This window comes from Epinephelus lanceolatus, chromosome 9, assembly GCF_041903045.1.
Source record: "Epinephelus lanceolatus isolate andai-2023 chromosome 9, ASM4190304v1, whole genome shotgun sequence".
Classification (NCBI taxonomy): Eukaryota; Metazoa; Chordata; class Actinopteri; order Perciformes; family Serranidae; genus Epinephelus; species Epinephelus lanceolatus.
In genome coordinates, this window is record NC_135742.1 from 41,080,037 (window position 1) to 41,100,500 (window position 20,464).

General features: G+C 39.5%; 1 protein-coding gene across 1 annotated transcript in view; it reads right to left on the reverse strand.

The window, feature by feature from the left end:
• Positions 1-20,464, reverse strand: part of apba1a (amyloid beta (A4) precursor protein-binding, family A, member 1a) — an 81,991-nt gene that overhangs the window by 7,533 nt on the left and 53,994 nt on the right. The window contains exons 6-13 of the mRNA XM_033619238.2: positions 18,025-18,170; positions 10,859-10,891; positions 6,719-6,805; positions 2,944-3,129; positions 2,603-2,782; positions 2,129-2,341; positions 1,651-1,770; positions 1,395-1,535 (exon numbers count right to left, since the gene is read on the reverse strand). Coding sequence (XP_033475129.1) covers positions 1,395-1,535; positions 1,651-1,770; positions 2,129-2,341; positions 2,603-2,782; positions 2,944-3,129; positions 6,719-6,805; positions 10,859-10,891; positions 18,025-18,170 — 1,106 coding nt within the window. The remainder of the gene's footprint in view (positions 1-1,394; positions 1,536-1,650; positions 1,771-2,128; positions 2,342-2,602; positions 2,783-2,943; positions 3,130-6,718; positions 6,806-10,858; positions 10,892-18,024; positions 18,171-20,464) is intronic.

A 20,464-nucleotide genomic window follows, 5' to 3' on the forward strand; every position in this document is an offset into this window, starting at 1 on the left:
CACCCAGTGCCTAATCTCGTGTTCTCCAGGTGGTTAAAGATGCAGCATGTGTATGGCCCCTAACTAAATACTGGACCAGCCTCTTCACAAAATGTAAATTGCTTTCTCCATCAGTCACTTAGAGACACATGGGAAAACAGAGTCCATGTTGAAAAATACCCTTTTGGCTTTATTTGATGACTTATAACCCACACTTGGGTTTGTATACATTTGGCTTGGTAGTGCATTGGTAAAGTACTTATTCTAGTGAAGTGGGTACTTTATATTGTTGAGTAAATTGAGTAAAGATATATGAAATATGATTCATTCAATTATAGTGGCTAAAGTAAGACACAGATTTGAACTCTTCTGATATGGGACTCTACACTTGCACAACATGTAGAGCTGCTTACACTGGGTGCACTGGCATGTGCCACTGGGTGTCATGTAGCTGATGATGCTGTTTATAACCAAGCAAACAGCACAATTTAAAGTCCTAGCTGCAAAGCTAATTAAGAGACACCTGATGCTGTTTCTTCTGCTCGGCAACTGAGTTATGTCATTCACTGTTAATAACTCTAATAATCATAAGGTCACATAGTGCAGAAAGTCATATGATAACAGCCACTTCCTTCCCCTTAGTTCCTACAAGTAGTACGAGACAGAAGGGCTCTGGTAAGCACCAAATATTTCACCTGCATGCAGTACCTTTAGTGGATGTTCCATGTTCCCACATAAACAGATTTCCTTGGAGTCAGAAGGTGTATTGGCTTCCCAGCTCCCTTGCAGGTTTGGCTGGGAAGCGTCATAGTCCCAAACGCACCTTCTTCAACCAGGTTTGTGATTTGGTGTTCATTCGTCATCACTTTTGTAACTCACTCTTTCTTATAGGGTGGGGTAGTTAGTCCCATGCCCAACCACCAACATGGTGAACCGGGGACTGCATTTGTCTGCCTCCTCCACCTTAACCTGTCCAGTTTGGTTGAATCTTCCAGGGGGATAAAAACCCCCTCCTGCATAGCTCTCAGAATCACTGGAGTATGCAAACCTCTCCACTATGGCAAGGCTGCTGTCTAAGAGAGGATCCCATTGACTCACATATTCTAAGGAGAAAGTGGAGTTGGATTGGACACACCCTCAGAAAACCTGCCACAAACGTCACCCGACGAGCCCTGACATGCAACCCACAAGGAGCTAGGAAAAGAAGTTGCCCAAAGAAACAGCTGGAAAAGAGGTGTACATACAGAAATGTCTGGGGCTCGGCAGGGAAAATCTAGAGTGAACTGCCAACAACTGAGTAAAACTAGAGGAGCAAGGGCCTAGGTCAAGTCAATTCTTTCAGTACATCTGTATGAAAGGCAAAAAATGAAATGATGAAAATCACAGTATTTGTTGTGTCCAGTGTGATGTCTCACCTCTCCCACAGCGTTGGACAGAATGTGGACAATTTTTTCATGGGGTGTGGCCACCACGCTCTGACTGTTGATTTCGATTATGCGGTGACCCACTCTGACCCCGCCCCTTTCAGCGATGCCCCCACGCATAAGGCTACAGATCTGTTGATGGGACATATCAATATATTTAGATGACAAATCAAATTTCACTCAAGCAATTTAACAGAACTGCAAGGATAATTCAACATAAAAACAGCAGAATCACAGTGTTACCCACAATGCCATTCTGGACGCTGAAGCCCAGCTGGTAGCGGAGGTCTGGCCGTCTGATGAGTACAGTGGTCACTGGGGGACATCTGACAATGTTCAACTTGATCCCAGACTGGTTCTTCAGACCCTATGTAGAGGAAAGCAATATTAAATAAGCAAGAAAAAATAAGTTGTTATATATCAGCATATCAATGTCGTGCATCCCTAATATTTATAGCAAATAAAGGCAAAATACCAGAATACTTCTAACTAAACTAAATGAGCTTTGACTAAATCAGAAAAAAAATGCTCACATTTCTGTTTTTCTGTTGTGCCCTATAAAGTGTATTGTGTTTTGTGAAAACACAATCAAGCTAGAGGTACAGCTAAAGGCATTTAACCAAGGTTCTGTACAGTAATAGGCAAGAACTGTGGTAGCTGTGTTGTTGGTGCATTATTATCTTCATTCACAATACCTGTCATTGAAAATAATGGTGCACACATACCTTGATGATGCTCTGGCAGGTGGACAGTGGCAGTCCCACCAGACTGGTCCCATTAATGGACATGATCTGGTCTCCTATGTTCAGTCTGCCAGACCTCTCAGCCGGCCCAGCATGCATCATGTTGGCAATGATGACAGTGGGCAGGATGGAGCCCCACCCACTCTCCACAATGACCACACCCAGAATCTCCCCCTTTGCTTTCTCAATGAACACCTGAGGTCACAGCAGGCAGACACGTCACAAAACCATTTTAGAGTCAGAGAGAAATCAACCCTAACTTTTCACTTTGTTTAGTATAATGTTCCACATCATAATGCAAAAACATTCAATAGCAGAAGTTTAACTAGTTATTTAGTGGTGAAGAGAATAATCATTGACTTTTTTATTTTGGGTAGTATATGACTTTTGTTTAAAGGAAAGTTACTGTTGAGGCACCAGTACAAAGATGTTTCAATGACACACAGCCCTACTTACGTCTTTGCAGTTCTCAGACTTGGAGAAGTGGATGAGGTCATCATTATACATGTCCTGAGTGTTGAGCAGGTCACTGTACTCCTTCTGGCTCAGGTCCTCAGGATTAATGCCATTGGCCCGTAAGAATTCCTGGTAAGCCACACTGAAGGCCTGGCCAATGGACTGAGCAATCAACTGGGCCTGAAGGAACAAAATGGCAGACTTCGGTCAACTCAAGTTCCTTTTTAACTAACTGTGGTTGATTTCACAGCTGATTAAACTGTCAAAATTAACTTCACAAACACTGCATGTTGTTCCTTTTCACATGCAAAGACATCATATAAGTTGGCAGTTGGACTCACATCCTCAGACTCAAACACGTGGCATATCATCTTGTATTGGCGCTTGCTGTCTTGACCTGGGTCTGATGCCTCCACGTTCTCCTGAGAGTCGGGTCGAGGCATCCTGCGCCGGGCCATCAGAACCACAATATTGCCAATGTCAGCAATGTAGGAGATGGTCCGCAGTGGGTGGTCCATCATGGTTTCCTGGAAGTCAGCGTACCAGAACAGTCCTTACATCATCTGAATCTGGGGTTGGTAACCAAACTAAGTGACCAAAGTAACTACACCTAGGCACTTAAAGGGATAGTACATCCAAAAATGAAAATTCAGCCATTATCTACTCACCCATATGCCAATGGAGGCTCAGGTGAAGTTTTAGAGTCCTCACAATACTTGCAGAGATCCAAGGGGAGAGGGGGTAGCAACACAACTCCACCTAATGGAGGCACCCAAACGGCGATTCAAACGTCCAAAAACACATAATTGAAACCACAAAATATCTCCAACAGGGTGTACAGAGAGGCAGTTAGAGCTACAGGCTACAATGAGGCTAAAAACAGAGTTCAAATGACGTTTTTCCAAACAACTTTTTATGTTGGGGCTTCAGGACACTTGGATCACTATGGACAAGCAGTATAGAGAAATTTTGTGGTTTCAATTATGTGTTTTTGGACATTTGAATCTGGGGTGCCGTAAGCCTCCATTAGGTGGAGTTGTGCTGCTACCCCCTCTCCCCTTGGATCTCCGCAAGGGATGTGAGGACTCTAAAACTTCACCTGAGCCTCCATCGGCATATGGGTGAGCAGATAATGGCTGAATTTTCATTTTTGGGTGCACTATCCCTTTAATGACAGCTCATGAAAAAAGACTATATGGTAGGGATGCATGATATTGGATTTTTTGCTGATATCCAATATGCCGATATATAACAACTTATTTGGCTGATATTGATATATCCATTTTTTTCCCCCACCTAGTTTTAGTGATAATCAAGTCTCTTCTGTAGTGGAAATAACATCGTATTATGCATGCATACTCTTATTGTGATGGCCCACCAGCAGATGGAGACATGAAATACAATATTTTTCATGTAATATTCATTTATTATGCAAAACAAGAAAAAGCATGTTGGCTGATTCTAATAGTTAATTTTAAAGCCAATATCAGCCGTAAACTGAAATCATGAACTGCAGATTCACTATAGGGTGAATTAGGGGTGTTTGGGACGGTTCTTGAATTTCACTCCTTCTGCAAGCTTTCTAGCCATAAATTAAAAAAAATAGCTTAATAAATGATATACAGTCAGGTCCATAATTATTTGGACAATGATACAGTTGTTGTCATTTTGGCTCTGTACACCACCACAATGGGTTTTAAATGAAACAATGAATACCTGCTTAAAGTGCAGACTCTCAGCTTTCATTTAAGGCTTTTTTTCAAAAATGTAGTATGAACCGTGTAGGAATGACAACCATTTCTTCACACAGCCCCCGACTTTAAGGGCTCATAAGTATTTGGACAAACTAACATAATCATCAATTAAACAGTCAGTTTTAATACTTGGTTGCAAATCCTTTACAGTCAATGACTGCCTGAAGTGTTGGACACATAGGCATCATCAGATGCTGGGTTTCTTCCCTGGTGATGCTCTGCCAGCCCTTTACTGCAGCCGTCTGCACTTCCTGCTTGTGTTTTGGGTGTTTTGCCCTCAGTTTTGGCTTCAGCAAGAGAAACGCATGCTCAATTGGATTCAGATCAGATGATATGACTTGGCCATTGCACAACATTCCACTTCTTTGCCTTAAAAATGTCTTTGGTTGCTTTTGCAATATGCTTCAGGTCATTGTCCAACTGCACTGTGAAGCATCGTCCAATGAGTTTTGAAGCATTTGGTTGAATCTGAGCAGATAATGGTGCCCCAAACACTTCAGCTTTCATCCTGCTGCTCTTGTCAGCAGTCACATCATCAATAAATACAAGAGAACCAGTTCCACTGGCAGCCATACATGGCCATGACATAACAGTACCTCCACCATGCTTCACTGATGAGGTGGTGTGCTTTGGATCATGAGCAGTTCCTTCCCTTCTTCCTTCTCTTGTCTTTCCATCATTCTGGTAGTTGATCTTTGTTTTATCTGTCCATAGTATGCTGTTCCACAACTGTACAGGCTTTTTAGATGGTTTTTGACAAACTCTAATCTGGCCTTCCATTTTTAAGGCTAACCAATGGTTTGCATCTTGTGATAAACCCTCTGTATTTATTCTAGTGAAGTCTTGTCTTGCTTACAAGAGCAGCAGGATGAAAGCTGAAGTGTTTGGGGCACCATTATCTGCTCAGATTCAACTAAATGCTTCAAAACTCATTGGACGATGCTTCACAGTGCAGATGGACATTGACCTGAAGCATATTGCAAAAGCAACCAAAGACATTTTTAAGGCAAAGAAGTGGAATGTTCTGCAATGGCCAAGTCATATCATCTGATCTGAATCCAATTGAGCATGCGTTTCTCTTGCTGAAGCCAAAACTGAGGGCAAAACACCCAAAACACAAGCAGGAAGTGCAGACGGCTGCAGTAAAGGGCTGGCAGAGCATCACCAGGGAAGAAACCCAGCATCTGATGATGCCTATGTGTCCAACACTTCAGGCAGTCATTGACTGTAAAGGATTTGCAACCAAGTATTAAAACTGACTGTTTAATTGATGATTATGTTAGTTTGTCCAAATACTTATGAGCCCTTAAAGTCGGGGGCTGTGTGAAGAAATGGTTGAAAAAAAGCCTTAAATGAAAGCTGAGAGTCTGCACTTTAAGCAGGTATTCATTGTTTCATTTAAAACCCATTGTGGTGGTGTACAGAGCCAAAATGATGACAACTGTATCATTGTCCAAATAATTATGGACCTGACTGTATTTCTGTAATACTGAAGATTCATTCATATTCCAAGGAGGCGTGACATACCTGTTTAAGTAAACTAACCCTCAACCTCTTTTTTTTCTGTCTGTGTGTGCGTTTCATTTGGGCAATTGGGACAGGACCTTTGGGTGAGTGGGACACCAAATCTTTCCTGATTTAGGCCAGTGTAAGCATATTTATTGCAAAATTTATTTCATATTTAGATATAATTTCACGTGCAAATTTTTCTTTTGCTGTTTATCGTTATGAATTAAGACTCCATGTACATTTCTGTTAAACGTTATTGCTGAAGTCTGCCCACAATTCATAAAATATAAAGCTGCTTTTCCCCACTGCCATAACAACCTGCATCATGCATCTGCCCTTAATTCTCTCCCACCAAATTTCATTGAACACATTTAACTGAGGTGAAAAAAAAAATGACTGAAGTCAAAATTCATTGAATACATTTAATTAGGTTAAAACAAACAGTGGTCAAAGCTGAGTGTGAGGTTTGGCCTGGATAGTGTATTAGTGTAAACTTTGTGTTTTTTGCTAGCTGGCTAATCCAGTACATACAACTTGTTCTATTTATACATTTCGGAACTTAGTTGGGTGGCCTGCTTTTTTTTTCTTGACCAGAAAGTCTTTACTCCCTAAATGAATTACAAGCAGAACCAGACAGCGATCTGATCTGAATCCCAATTGGACTGTGGAGTTCATTTTTTATCTGAATGACTGGTTAGTACCACATGTAACTGTGTAGTCTACAGTGTACTTAGCTTCATTTCAGTGTGTTTGCCAGAGATCTTCTAATATTTACATTGCTGGTTTTTTCTCAGTGAGGTGGCAGGAATAGGCACTACACAGCTGTGTGTTGTACGTCAGTCAGAGTAAGTACCTGGGAGTCAGCATTGAGCACTTTGATTCTCTGGGTGGAGATGAAGAGATCCACCTCTGTCATGGGCTGAGGCTCACCCTCAGGGGCCTACGCACACATATACACAACCATATTCACAAAACATACAGACATAAAAAGGCTAAAACCTTAAGAGCGGGTGTTCCTGAATACACAGAAATTCAAAGTCAAAGTACCCTCTGACTAAAAGAGTCTGGACTCAAGCTGCAGAGCTAACTCTAACAGCTCCTAATTGATCATTTCTATAAATATTAAAAAAAAAGTCAAACATAATATCTTTTTTCTGTCTAGTTGCCTGCATACCTTTTTAGATACTCTAAACATGCAGTGGGCAAATTTACTTAGAACTGTGCTTGTTAAATTTTTCACACCTACTGTATGGCTTCCTGACCTGGGTAATTCACTATCAACAAGTATTTCAGTGGGAAAATTGTTGTGAAGTTAGGTGTGTATTACCTGTAAACGCTGATGATATGATAATCATGATAATATAGATGCATTCCAATTTTTGGTAAAGTAAAATACATAACACTTCCTTTTAACCATCAATAATAAATGGTAAATTGATAGTAAATAAACAGTCACTTTACTGTTAAATAATGAAATGATTATTAATGGTGTTTACTGATTATTAATAATGCTATAATATATAATAGTGTAACAGTTTAAAAACATTGTCCCAGTATAATGGCTACCCAAATTCTTTTTTTACCAGTGCACCACACAGTATTCATTAACCATTTAATAAGCCATTATATATTATCATTTATTACTATATACCATCCAAACAATGTTAAATAATGGATTACAAATCAATTATTAATCATTAACAAAGTGTTACAAATATCTGCTCCATCTATCTGTCATATTTCTTTAAGGTTTAAAAATCATTTGTTAATCATTAACAAATATTTAATATCGTATATTAAACTGAGTTTAGCGTTAGTTCAGCCAGGGCATGCTGAGCTACATCAGCTGATATCAAGCAGCCCAGTCAACTGATGGAGCAGCTTATTGAGGGAAGGGAGTCATCTGATAGTTCACATGATTCCTTTCTATGCAACTAATTGGCAAATCTCATTCAGGGTGCCCTATTTAGACTGCTCTAGCCTGCCTTCTGTTGCTGCTTCCTCTGCAAGCTGCTTTGCAACTTCCACCCCAGCTCCTCCTTTTTCTGTTGTATCTGACTTATCAATGTCATTTCTGTTTGTCATTGATGCTTGCTCCGTACTGTTCCCAGGGAGTATTTGCTGCTGCTCTCCCTGCCTCAGGCTGTTCGTGTAGGTGCTTGGAAGGGCGGAGAAGTATGGTCTCTCTGCCTTAGGCTTTCTCCACATGCTCAAGGAAAGGCAGAGGCCCCAGAACAGAGCCATACTGCCAAATATAATACTGCAAAATATAAATAAAGTTTTCTTTGGCTAAAGTGTCTGACTGAAATGTTACAATATGTGCAATGCTAAACTTTTTAAATAATGTAAATTCTAGTATTTAGTAATCATTATTAATCATCATTTAATTGTTAAAAGTAAAGTAACTATGAATTAAACATTAATTAACTATCATTTACCATTTATTGATGATGGTTATTAAAAAGGGTTACCATGACATTAATCCAACCAATGACTACGATTAGTATAAATATTTGGGATGAGGCTGATTCATCTATTCAAATATATCAATAAATATATTTTACATGCATTTTAAAGCCTTATTCCACCCAAAATCTATATGAAACAATCACCCATTGAGTACTTGAAATATATATGTAAAACATTTGTAAAAGTTTCATGATTTATGATTACAATGGATCCGAGGTATAACAATAGTAAACAATCCATGGAAACATCTAATCGATCTGTGATCAATGTCCATCAACCTCAGATGACTTTGTTTAGTGCTTATTAGCATGTTACCATGCTAATATGGTGACCATTGTAACATAACATCAACGTGTTATCATTGTCATTGTGAGCATGCTGATATTAGCATTTAGTCTATAACACCTCAGTCTGCACAAGATGCACAGAGATGATTTGACATAACATTTTGTCATCTGACTCTGGGTAGGTTAGTAAACAAGAGGATGTTTATGTATTTACAGTACAGGCCAAAAGTTTGGACACACCTTCTCATTCAATGCGTTTTCTTTATTTTCATGACTATTTACATTGTAGATTCTCACTGAAGGCATCAAAACTATGAATGAACACATGTGGAGTTATGTACTTAACAAAAAAAGGTGAAATAACTGAAAACATGTTTTATATTCTAGTTTCTTCAAAATAGCCACCCTTTGCTCTGATTACTGCTTTGCACACTCTTGGCATTCTCTCCATGAGCTTCAAGAGGTAGTCACCTGAAATGGTTTTCCAACAGTCTTGAAGGAGTTCCCAGAGGTGTTTAGCACTTGTTGGCCCCTTTGCCTTCACTCTGCGGTCCAGCTCACCCCAAACCATCTCGATTGGGTTCAGGTCCGGTGACTGTGGAGGCCAGGTCATCTGCCGCAGCACTCCATCACTCTCCTTCTTGGTCAAATAGCCCTTACACAGCCTGGAGGTGTGTTTGGGGTCATTGTCCTGTTGAAAAATAAATGATCGTCCAACTAAACGCAAACTGGATGGGATGGCATGTCGCTGCAGGATGCTGTGGTAGCCATGCTGGTTCAGTGTGCCTTCAATTTTGAATAAATCCCCAACAGTGTCACCAGCAAAACACCCCCACACCATCACACCTCCTCCTCCATGCTTCACAGTGGGAACCAGGCATGTGGAATCCATCCGTTCACCTTTTCTGCGTCTCACAAAGACACGGCGGTTGGAACCAAAGATCTCAAATTTGGACTCATCAGACCAAAGCACAGATTTCCACTGGTCTAATGTCCATTCCTTGTGTTTCTTGGCCCAAACAAATCTCTTCTGCTTGTTGCCTCTCCTTAGCAGTGGTTTCCTAGCAGCTATTTGACCATGAAGGCCTGATTCGCGCAGTCTCCTCTTAACAGTTAACTCGGATGAACTTATCCTCAGAAGCAGAGGTGACTCTTGGTCTTCCTTTCCTGGGTCGGTCCTCATGTGTGCCAGTTTCGTTGTAGCGCTTGATGGTTTTTGCGACTCCACTTGGGGACACACTTAAAGTTTTTGCAATTTTCCGGACTGACTGACCTTCATTTCTTAAAGTAATGATGGCCACTCATTTTTCTTTAGTTAGCTGATTGGTTCTTGCCATAATATGAATTTTAACAGTTGTCCAATAGGGCTGTCGGCTGTGTATTAACCTGACTCCTGCACAACACAGCTGATGGTCCCAACCCCATTGATAAAGCAAGAAATTCCACTAATTAACCCTGATAAGGCACACCTGTGAAGTGGAAACCATTTCAGGTGACTACCTCTTGAAGCTCATGGAGAGAATGCCAAGAGTGTGCAAAGCAGTAATCCGAGCAAAGGGTGGCTATTTTGAAGAAACTAGAATATAAAACATGTTTTCAGTTATTTCACCTTTTTTTGTTAAGTACATAACTCCACATGTGTTCATTCATAGTTTTGATGCCTTCAGTGAGAATCTACAATGTAAATAGTCATGAAAATAAAGAAAACGCATTGAATGAGAAGGTGTGTCCAAACTTTTGGCCTGTACTGTATGTACGGTCACACACAGTGTACCTACAAATACAGAATCTGCAGCAGAGAGAGAGAAAACACACTTAATGAAACCACAAACCCAGTAAGAGCTCACAGTGTCAGAAAGATCACAGCTCTTTCCTGCATCCAGCTAACTGCATTCTAAGACATACAGTTGACCAGTTTGATCAAATTATATGGAGGGGGGGGGGGGGGGGGGGGGGTGTTACAAAATGTCTGATATGGAATGAAAAAATGGTGAAGGGACTGGAGACCAAAGGGAGGGACCATACAGTATAAATGAAAATCACACCTCCAACAATACAAAGCTGGATTCAGGAAAATGCCAACAATTCATCAGAATGACAGTACAGTGAAGAGGACACAAAGGACAGGACAGGGATACGCACACACAGACACAGAAAGAGACAAAGAGCCAGGCAGAGGAGAAAGAGATACAGTGCTGTGCAGTTTGGAGGAAGAGACGGATATATAGGTACTGCACCTTCTTCCTGTTCTGGGCTAATTTCTGGGCCGTCTGCCAGGCATGGAATAAAGCAGACAGGAGAGTCATGGGTTAGAGCAGTGCACAGGAGAGACTGACTGGATCACAGAGAGGGAGGTGGGGACGGGCTGTTTATTCTGTTGTGACATCATACTGTACAGTGTTTGACATTTTGTTCACACTGAGTAGGTGTGTTCATATTGTACATTTAGGAGTCAGCAAGGAAAAAAAAAAAAATAAAAATACATATGCCGCAAAACATATTTGAATATAGGTAACAGCCTATTAAGTCTAAATTAGCCCATCGATATTACAAATAGGTCTAAATGTGCATTCGTTAATGTGATGTACTACAAGGTGGCAGTGGGCTATTTATAATTATTTAGTACTTAAATTCCAAGACTTTTCCTTTGTTGGATTTGTAATGTATAGCTAGCCTTGCTAGAGAGACTCCAGGCTAGCCACAGCCACTGAAGTTTGGCAAAATTTAGAGGAAAAGGCACCAGGTCAGACGTATGATGCACATTTTGGTTAATGAAACATTAAAATGTTTTTTAATTCAATGTATAAACTACACATTTTTACAATTGTAGAATGCAGTAATCACTTGAGGCCTACAGCAATGACAAATGAAAAACTGAATGTTAAAAAATAACCATTATTCTTTTCCAGATAATTTTATGTCAAAGCCACAGGGAGCCACTGTAGAGGGTCTGAAGAACTGCGTGGGGCTCCAGAGCAGCAGGTTGCCTACCCCTGATCTGTACAGTATTTGAAGATGGAGGACTTTGCATGCCCTTTGCTCATGTGCCCAGTTTTAAATTTCACTTTCATACTAAAAGTGCACCTGTGTTTATCAAGCATCACATAATCAAGAACTGAACTAAAAGTGAACCGAGGTCTAACACACGTTGTTAATGAAGCTTTCTGCTCTGACCTTCAGCAGGAGAAAGTGTGATGTAACCGTTTTAGAATACATAGTAGACTTTTTGATGATGTGTTGTAGTTTTCTGATAGATATGCCTTGAAATACTGGGCCAATTGAAAATGCAGAAAATAGCAATACATTTTTGGATTTCGACATTTTGTGTAGGGGCTAACAATACAAACCACTGAGTTATCCAGGTTATATGTGTAAAATCTCATTGCTAAATAAAGAAACACCTTAGATCTCAATACTGTTTCTACCAATAAGAAATTTACAGTTTGCAGTTTGTGGCACTGGCAAGCCACAAATATAAAATAGTAGTAAAAGCAGATCCAGCCAATCCTGTCAACCCACTTCAGCCCTGTCTAGAGCATCTAATCATGCTGCAGCTTGCAACCATTGTGCAGTATTGCACACACAGCAATGATGTTACAAACTCTCTGTGGTCTGTGGTGCACCTCTCCATCTTCTCCTCCACTGTTCACCTTTCAGCTACAGTTTGTTAAGTAAAATGAGGGAGCAGTGTGTAAGATTTAGGGGGATTTAGTGGAATCTAGTGGTGAGGATTGCCAATTGCAACCTGCTGAAACTTGTCCTGCTTAGAATTCCTTCAGTGTTCATCGCTCAGGAGGTTTTTATTAGGAGCCGAATTATTCCCCTCCAAAACAAACTGGCAAGGTTATTTAAACTGGGAAAAACACTGAATGAAGCAGTTTCACGTTACAAATCATTGTTTCTCCTTCATTGTTCCGCATGTCAGAAACAGGCTGTTAGCCCAGCACCTGCTGATCTGTGCTTCTCTGTTTCTCTGATAACTCTAGATTCTAATGTTCAAAAGGTTTATACCAGGAGCTGAATTATCCACAGAGATCTCTTACTCTCCAAAACAAATGGACCAGGTGACTGAACTGGTAAAAACACTAACTAAAGCAGTTTCATGTTCAAAAAAACAAAAAACAAAATTGGGCTGTAAAGTTCTGGTTGGCTAGTTTATTGTTTCGGTCGTTCGGTCGTTGTGTTCCAACCGAATTCTCATTGGTCGGACAGTCCCTGGTGTAACCTTAATAAGGTCCTGTGTCCACCACAGCATTTCTTAAACCCAGCTGAAGAATATCAGCTGTTGTTGTTCAGCACTCCAAATTGTCCTCTGTAATGATTGGGTCTTTGTTGTGTTTGTCCCGCCCCTTCTCCCATGTGACTGGACAAAGTGGTGACAGTGACGAGTGCAACATTTTAACCAAAGTTAAACACTCTTTTTAACTCTCCTTTTTAATTGTAAAACATATAAATAATCACAAAAGGCATTCAGTGTCTTTGTGTTATCATTATGGATTTATTTTACATAGTCTTCAAAAAGACACTGCAGTTCAAGGCTGGATTATAAAGCTTCTGAAAGGAATAGGATCACACTGGTGACCTTGTTGGAGTGGCACGATGACTAATGTTAGCTTCTGGGCTAAAAATAGTAAGTCCCTCTCTCATATGGCATCGTGGACCCCAAAGTTAACGTCTAAATTTCGAGCCCTGTGACAGGAAAAAAATGCTTTAATAGACACAATATGCCACCAGGTTGTGCTGTCTAAAAGGTAACCAGATTTTTTCCCCCATCCACCAATCGATTGGTCAAAGAGTAGGTAAAATTTCAGTCAACCAAGATTTTCTTTGGTTGATTGCAGCCCTAAAATAAAATCAGTGTTTTCCAATGCTCTTGTCTTGGAGGGACTGCTAACTACGGTGGCCAACACAAAAATGTGAAAATGTGAATGGCCATAATTAGATCCAGTGTTTGGTTTGTCCGTTCTGAGCTACTGTAGAAACATGGCAGTGCAACATGGCAGTCTCGGCAGACAAGGACCTGCTCCCTATGTAGATATAAAGAACTCATTCTATGGTAACAATATATCCCCCTAAATCCTACACACTGGACCTTTAAGTCTACAAGGCATTACAATAAATTCTTCATTTTCAGTTTTACCACAATTCTGATAGTACAAAGGACAATCAAAATGTCTACTTTGCAGGCTCCTAAAACAGTTCCATCATACTCTGTTCAAAGAAAAACTATGAGCTACAGGGCAGAGCCCCTCACCCTCTACCTGTCCTACAGCTGAAAGCAGGAGAGCTCATCTGTTCTGACCACCATCTGCCTGTAGAATACCTTCTGCCAACACACTCTGGACTGCTGTCAGTGTTCACTCTATTCATACTAAAACACTATGCACTCATGTTACAGTAGGAGCCTTTGGATACTTCACCATGTAAGGTAATATAAAGATAAAGTGTATTTGTATTAGCCTTCCCCTACCAGCAGGTGTCTCTGTTGTTTAGGCTCCAGAAAAGACTGAGGGCTGACGATCACATATTTCTGTACAGAGCTACAGCACATCACAAAATAGGCTCCTCTATTCTCACAGTGTGAAACTCACAGGGCTGGCTGCACAAAGACAGACTATAATGGTGGCCAACGTCTATCAAATACACACAGATGTTTAAGGTCATCTGTTGTAGGGTTGCAGCAATATACTGGTTTCAAGGTATACTGTAAGTTGACCATTATCATACCCTGTGTATTTGCTGGAAGTTGAATCTCCCCTTTATTTTAGGTATTTTCAAAAGAATTTTTTTTTACACATACTTCCATTAACAAAATGGTTTCAAGTTTAAATTATAGTAATAAAATGTTTATTCAACCAACAATAAACCTTCCATTTTCATTCCTTTAAGGGTCATTCTGACTGATTATAATATAAATTATATAGTGCCGTGATACCGTGATACCGTGAAACCGCGATATTTTCTGAGATGGTTGTCGTACCATGAAAATCTCATACTATTGCAACCATAATCTGTTGCATAGACGTTCCTTGTTGCTGGATGTCTTAGGGAGGACTGATTCACTAGGTGTTCTGGGTATATTAATCCTCTTTTGGAAATGAAAGCATGGCCAGCTGAGCCCACATTTCAAGCTGGTCAGTTCTGCTCACTCAAGCAAAAAACCTGGGTTTCTGGGAAGAATTTCCAAATGTCAAGGTCATTTTACCTGGAAATTTTAGTGATCAGTGTTATGACAGAATTTGGAAGAAAACAGTATTTTAGTTTGGTAGATAGTGGCATGTGTAGGATGAGATTGGAGTGTCAGCTGTTGTCATACAGGGGGGAGAAATTCAGGGGAACAACAGTGGAGATGTTAAGTGACACTGTCACACTTTCGTCCTATAAAACAAAACCTGAAGCTTTATCTACCAAGCACTATCACCAAGCAAGAAATTATGATGACATCAAATTGCATCTGACAGGTGCAGTTTTAAGTATTAACCATTTAAAATTAAAAATACAGAAAAAAACAACCTTTTAAGTATAGGACTTATGTTCATAGCCAAATTTTAAAGTCACCAACTTATCTAAGCTATAAATGCAAAAATATGATGCCAAAAGAAATACATATCCTGCCTCCAACACTGGAGGAGATGAAGGCATCAGTGACACTTTCTGTGTCTGACTGTGTAAAATGGGGTAACTTGGGCAATGTGGATGAGATGGAAGAAAGCCATCTTTGTGATCTTATTGACGTGTTTTTTGAATGAAAGTGATGAGTCAGAAGTGACAACCACATTTTTGACTGATGTATAAGGAAGAATGGTTCTGCCATCAAGGCTGAGAGATGTATTTGACACACATAAATGTGTTTTTGGCCCTACAATCATGATTTGTGTTTTGTCTTTGTTAAAGGATTACTTAGCCAACTTTGACCAGTTTTGTATCATAACAAGATGGGTTCTGAGCGTTTAACTTCCCTCCATCTTGCCAGCACCCAGATCTCTTGGCACACTCTTGGGCTGTTGCTCCAACTACAGATTGTACTTCCTTATTTTTGCATGACCGCCACCATAGATACGGAAAGTATAGAAGTGGATCAAGGGAGAGAGCCACACCTTTCTCTTTCTCTACTTTAAACCAAACTCCAATAAAACAGTAAAACTAAGCAGTGCTGATCAAATATGTATCAAGATTCTGTTATTGCATCTATTTCTCAACTCAAACATTTCCATAAATATATTTTAACTTACTTTTCAACTGTAATTCCAGATCGTTTGTTACCAGTCGGCCGCCACATTATTTTCAGATGGGCAACGCACATTACATCACCCACCTGCAGGACCATTTATTGGTCTAGTGTGGTGCAGTGCATTCTGGTAGTTGTGGGTTTTTGCCCTCTTCCTGCTTCATAGAGTCCAGTTTTATGAAAAGACTTTCCAGCAGTAAATACTTCTTTAAAGTGGAGAAAGCACTCAGACAGCCAAATTCTAATGATGGATAAATCCTGTTCAAACCTGGGATATGTTCAGGGTCTGGGAGGATGGGAATATAGTCTGAAGTCTGTTTCCCCTGTCACTTTGTGTTTCCCTTATTAGACAGCGACTGGCTTTCAATAGTGACTTACCTAATCTAGCTTGCTTGGGGTATGTTTGAGTCTCAGATTTTATGAAGTGCACAGACATCTCCCCCTTCAATAGAAAAATGTAAAAACACCTCTCTAGTGACAAACTTTGCACAGATACAAGTCATCATTGTCAATCTGAGGGATCCCTCCTTAGTTGATCTTCCTGAGGTTTCATCCATTTTTTTTATTCATTCAGGTTTTTTGAGGACTTTTTCATAATCTGAATCAAAGGGCTGAGGAAAAAAAGTGTCTTATACTGTGCAGGTTGTAAAGGCCTATGAAGCAAATGCATGATTTGTGATGTTGTAAGGCTACATATAAGTCAAACCTACTCCCTCAGGCCAAGGACACAGGACGCACTGATGAGGGACACATAGGTACACCCTCATTAAACCTGCAATATCTGGGCTCTCAAGTTTCAGGTATGTTATGTGGAGGTAGGCCATGTTTTCACATGTCCTGCAGTAGCCTAACATATCTCTGCACAACAACTGCCAAGAAGAGCATCACAGCTGTTTAAAAGGTCTTTGAACAAGTTTCAGAAATGTAAAGAAGAAAATTCAAAGGAGAAAATCCCAAACCAGAGGGATAACCACACTACTGGAAGTGGTGCTGAAGCTATCTAGTGAACAGCCATCTCTGCTGGAGAAGAAAACTCTGCCAACATGACCTTTACCATGGAAACGTAGCTCTCAGTTTAGTGACATTGTAGGCACGGGGTGACTCACTTAGCAGCCGAGTCGCCAGAAGAAAATGTTTGCATTGTACCTTTTTAATACATAACATTTGCACATTTCATACATCATATCAGCATTTCTAAAGTGACGCACACTAACATTACAACTAACAACAGTATATAAATCTATAGACTTATTAATAGTTTATGCAAAAGCTAAGGATATGTAACTGTGATTTCGTATCACTTGCTTTCATGACATGCACTTGTATTTTATATGTAAATTTAATTATTATAGGAAAAAACTGAACAGTTAGTACACTTTCCATTAACTCCAATTACCACAAACTTTTACCATAATAACCATAATAGGAGCACAACATACAAAAATGTAAATACATTGTAGCTGCCTTTAATTTGCATGTGTTTAAATGGATCTCTGTCAACTAGAGAGAAGACTTATCTCTCGGTCGGAGCTGTTGGAGCTACAGGAACACTCAGTCCGCTCTGATGGTACAGTGGTGTTATAGAATGGAGCTTCTTGCCTCGCCAACTATATATGATGAGCATAATCTCACTTTTCTGCTTGTACAGAGTAAAATATCATCTGATAATATGACATCTGAAAAACAAATGTTTTATCAATATGGCTTTAAGATTATGGCAGAGATGTAGATTTGGATGTTTAGATATACTTATGTTCATACAACAGACAAATAGAGTTGGGATTAGATGCAACTGGTTGCACAGTCATATAACATGACTTCAGTCATAACTGGTAAGACAGGAAATACTAGGACAGGGATATAAGGACAGAGGGATGCCCCATGCTGTAAAGCCCTCTGAGGCAAATTGTGATTTGTGATATTTGGCTTTATAAATAAAATTGAACTGAATAAAAAATTGAATAATACAAAAATGGGAAAATTAGGGTTTTAGAAAAAGAAGAATATAGAAAATACTACAGGTACAATATGATGTTTAGTGCCTACATTATGTATCATCTATTTATTTGGTACCAAAATGCTGCAGTCTGACTGAGTTTGAAACATTGCAATTGACTATAGAATGTAAAAATGCAAACCAGTGTGTGCATACACTACATGAGTGTGTGTTTTCACCTTGATGCGGCTGACAGCCTCCTGTGCCTGCATCATGCGGATGTTCTTGGATGGAGTCTTATCCGACAGCAGCTGGGTGGAGCCCAGGTAGTTGGCTGCAAAGATGATCCCATCTATCAGGTCCTCTGGGTCACATGGGCCTGGGACTAGACGGAGGAGAGGGGTTCAGTCTCACTACAACACAATGTTTCCCCGTCACAGTTTGGAAAATTAGCTGAATTTAACTAAACCACTAGAAATACAGAAGGAAATAACTTAAATACATGTATAACAACAAGGTTATTATAATAGAGAGAAAAAAAAAATCCAAATATGTTTTTTTTTTTTTTAAATATATTCTAATGGGCTCACCAATTTGGATCTTGGAAAAAATGAAATAAAATTAAACTGACAGTTTATAGTATAGCGTATGGTATACTGTATTTTATTTTGTTACGTTGTTTGTGTTTTTTACTTTTCAGGTAATTCCTTTTTTTTTCATATTTTTCAATTTACTATTATTTTCATATATTCTCAGGACAATACACATTGATGAATATCACTGTATATGTGCCAGTGTTAGCCAAAAGGCTAATTTTAAGTTTAATTTTTGTTCCGTCACTTACAATGTGTTATATTAAAACATTTTATAACATATGAACATTTCTAACAATACATAAATTTAAATTCCAGAAATTCCAGAAAAATGATTCATTGGTATAGGTACATTTTGTTATTTTAACAGGAAAATTAAAGCATGTAGGAGTAGCATTCTATAATAGTAATACTAATTAAATATTGAGGCTTGCAGTAGAGTGTGTTTAACAAAAAAACGACTAACTATGTGATCCTATTGGGTCCAACCCGTTCTCATTCCAGGTCGTCAAATACCATCACTTTGTCACACCCCTTGGCATCTGATCGGACACACAGGATACCCTTTAGCAGATCTATGTGACGCCACCAAACACATAAAACCTAATGCAGTTAGGTTTAGGCAATTCAAGTAATTGATTAGGTTTATAAAAAGCTCATGTTTTGGGTTAAAAGAGGTACGTTTGTTACATAACTGTGATGTAATGTGACTTAAATAAGTCAAGTGAGTGACTGTATAAGTTAGACCTACGTAACATTATGTTAAAACAACAGTGACTTTTGGTTTCACGATGGACATAAACTGCAGTCTTATGGCTGAAAATTCCAGTTTTGTTTGACCCATTCACCTCCCATCCCACCCACCGTGGTCTTTGTCGCTCTTAATACTATGTCAGCTGCTCTCAGCGTAGAGCTTAGACCGGGCTCAAAAAATCCAGCCTGACCCCACCCAAAATGGTTTGAATACTTCATTTTCTTAGAAAACTGGTTGGTAGGTTCTTTATGAATTAAGTTTGTTTGCTTGCTTTTAACTGTTAATCTGTGATAAGCCATCCATCTATACTTAAATTATAAATGCTAGACATTAAACAAAAGGTATGGGTTTGTAATATTCTACCGGACAGACATATATGAAATATACAATAATAAATGAATAAATAATCACATTAAATTGAAATCAGTATAGCTGATATTTCATGAATATTCCTCTGGAAATCAACAATCACTTGGAAACACATCTGGTGAAATGACCTGTCTCAGACCTTAGTCTCTATTTTCCCTGCACTTGGTGCCAAATTACATGATCGTCAAACTGGAGGATGATAAACATAATTATACAATATTTTAATTAGTGGTTAATTACTGATCTATTGGCAGATTATTTATTAATGCCATTAGTTACACCTTTTAAACTATTAAAAATGTATGTGTCATTAGAGAGTGGTAGCCATGGGAAAGGAACTATTAATGAAATGATGTGGCAACACATTGACAACGTATGCTGCCGTCTGACTCACAGTGATGGCCTAAAGTTTCCATAGCATCATGTTCTCATAATTGGAGTGGGACATAGTGTGTGTGTGTGTGTGTGTGTGTGTGTGTGTGTGTGTGTGTGTGTGTGTGTGCGTGTGTGTGCGTGTGTGTGCGCACCCATTGGAAAAAAAACACAGATGTAATGTGACTGGTGAAGTGGAATTTCCCTATCTTTCCCCATCCTCTTCCCCCATTCTCTCCCCCTCACCCGTCTCTCCCCTCCTACATCTTTATTGGCTACTGAGGGCCCTGACATTTAAGAAATGCTAATGCAGCATTAACAACAGGCTTAGATCAGCAGTGCAGTTCAATAAGCTGTGTACTACCAGGGCATCACTGATGAATCTGCTTCAACATACTTAACACTGACAGTATAGGCCAGGCAGAGGTTAGAAGGACAACCCTCCAATTGTCCATCACTTTGTCATGATTTATTCCAAAATGTTTGCCAAAAGCTTACCAGCACGACAGTGGGTCCAGTATTTAATCTAAAGTAACATACATAACCATAAAAAAGGTAAAAGAAAAGTGCATTTACAGTACTGAGTAGTAG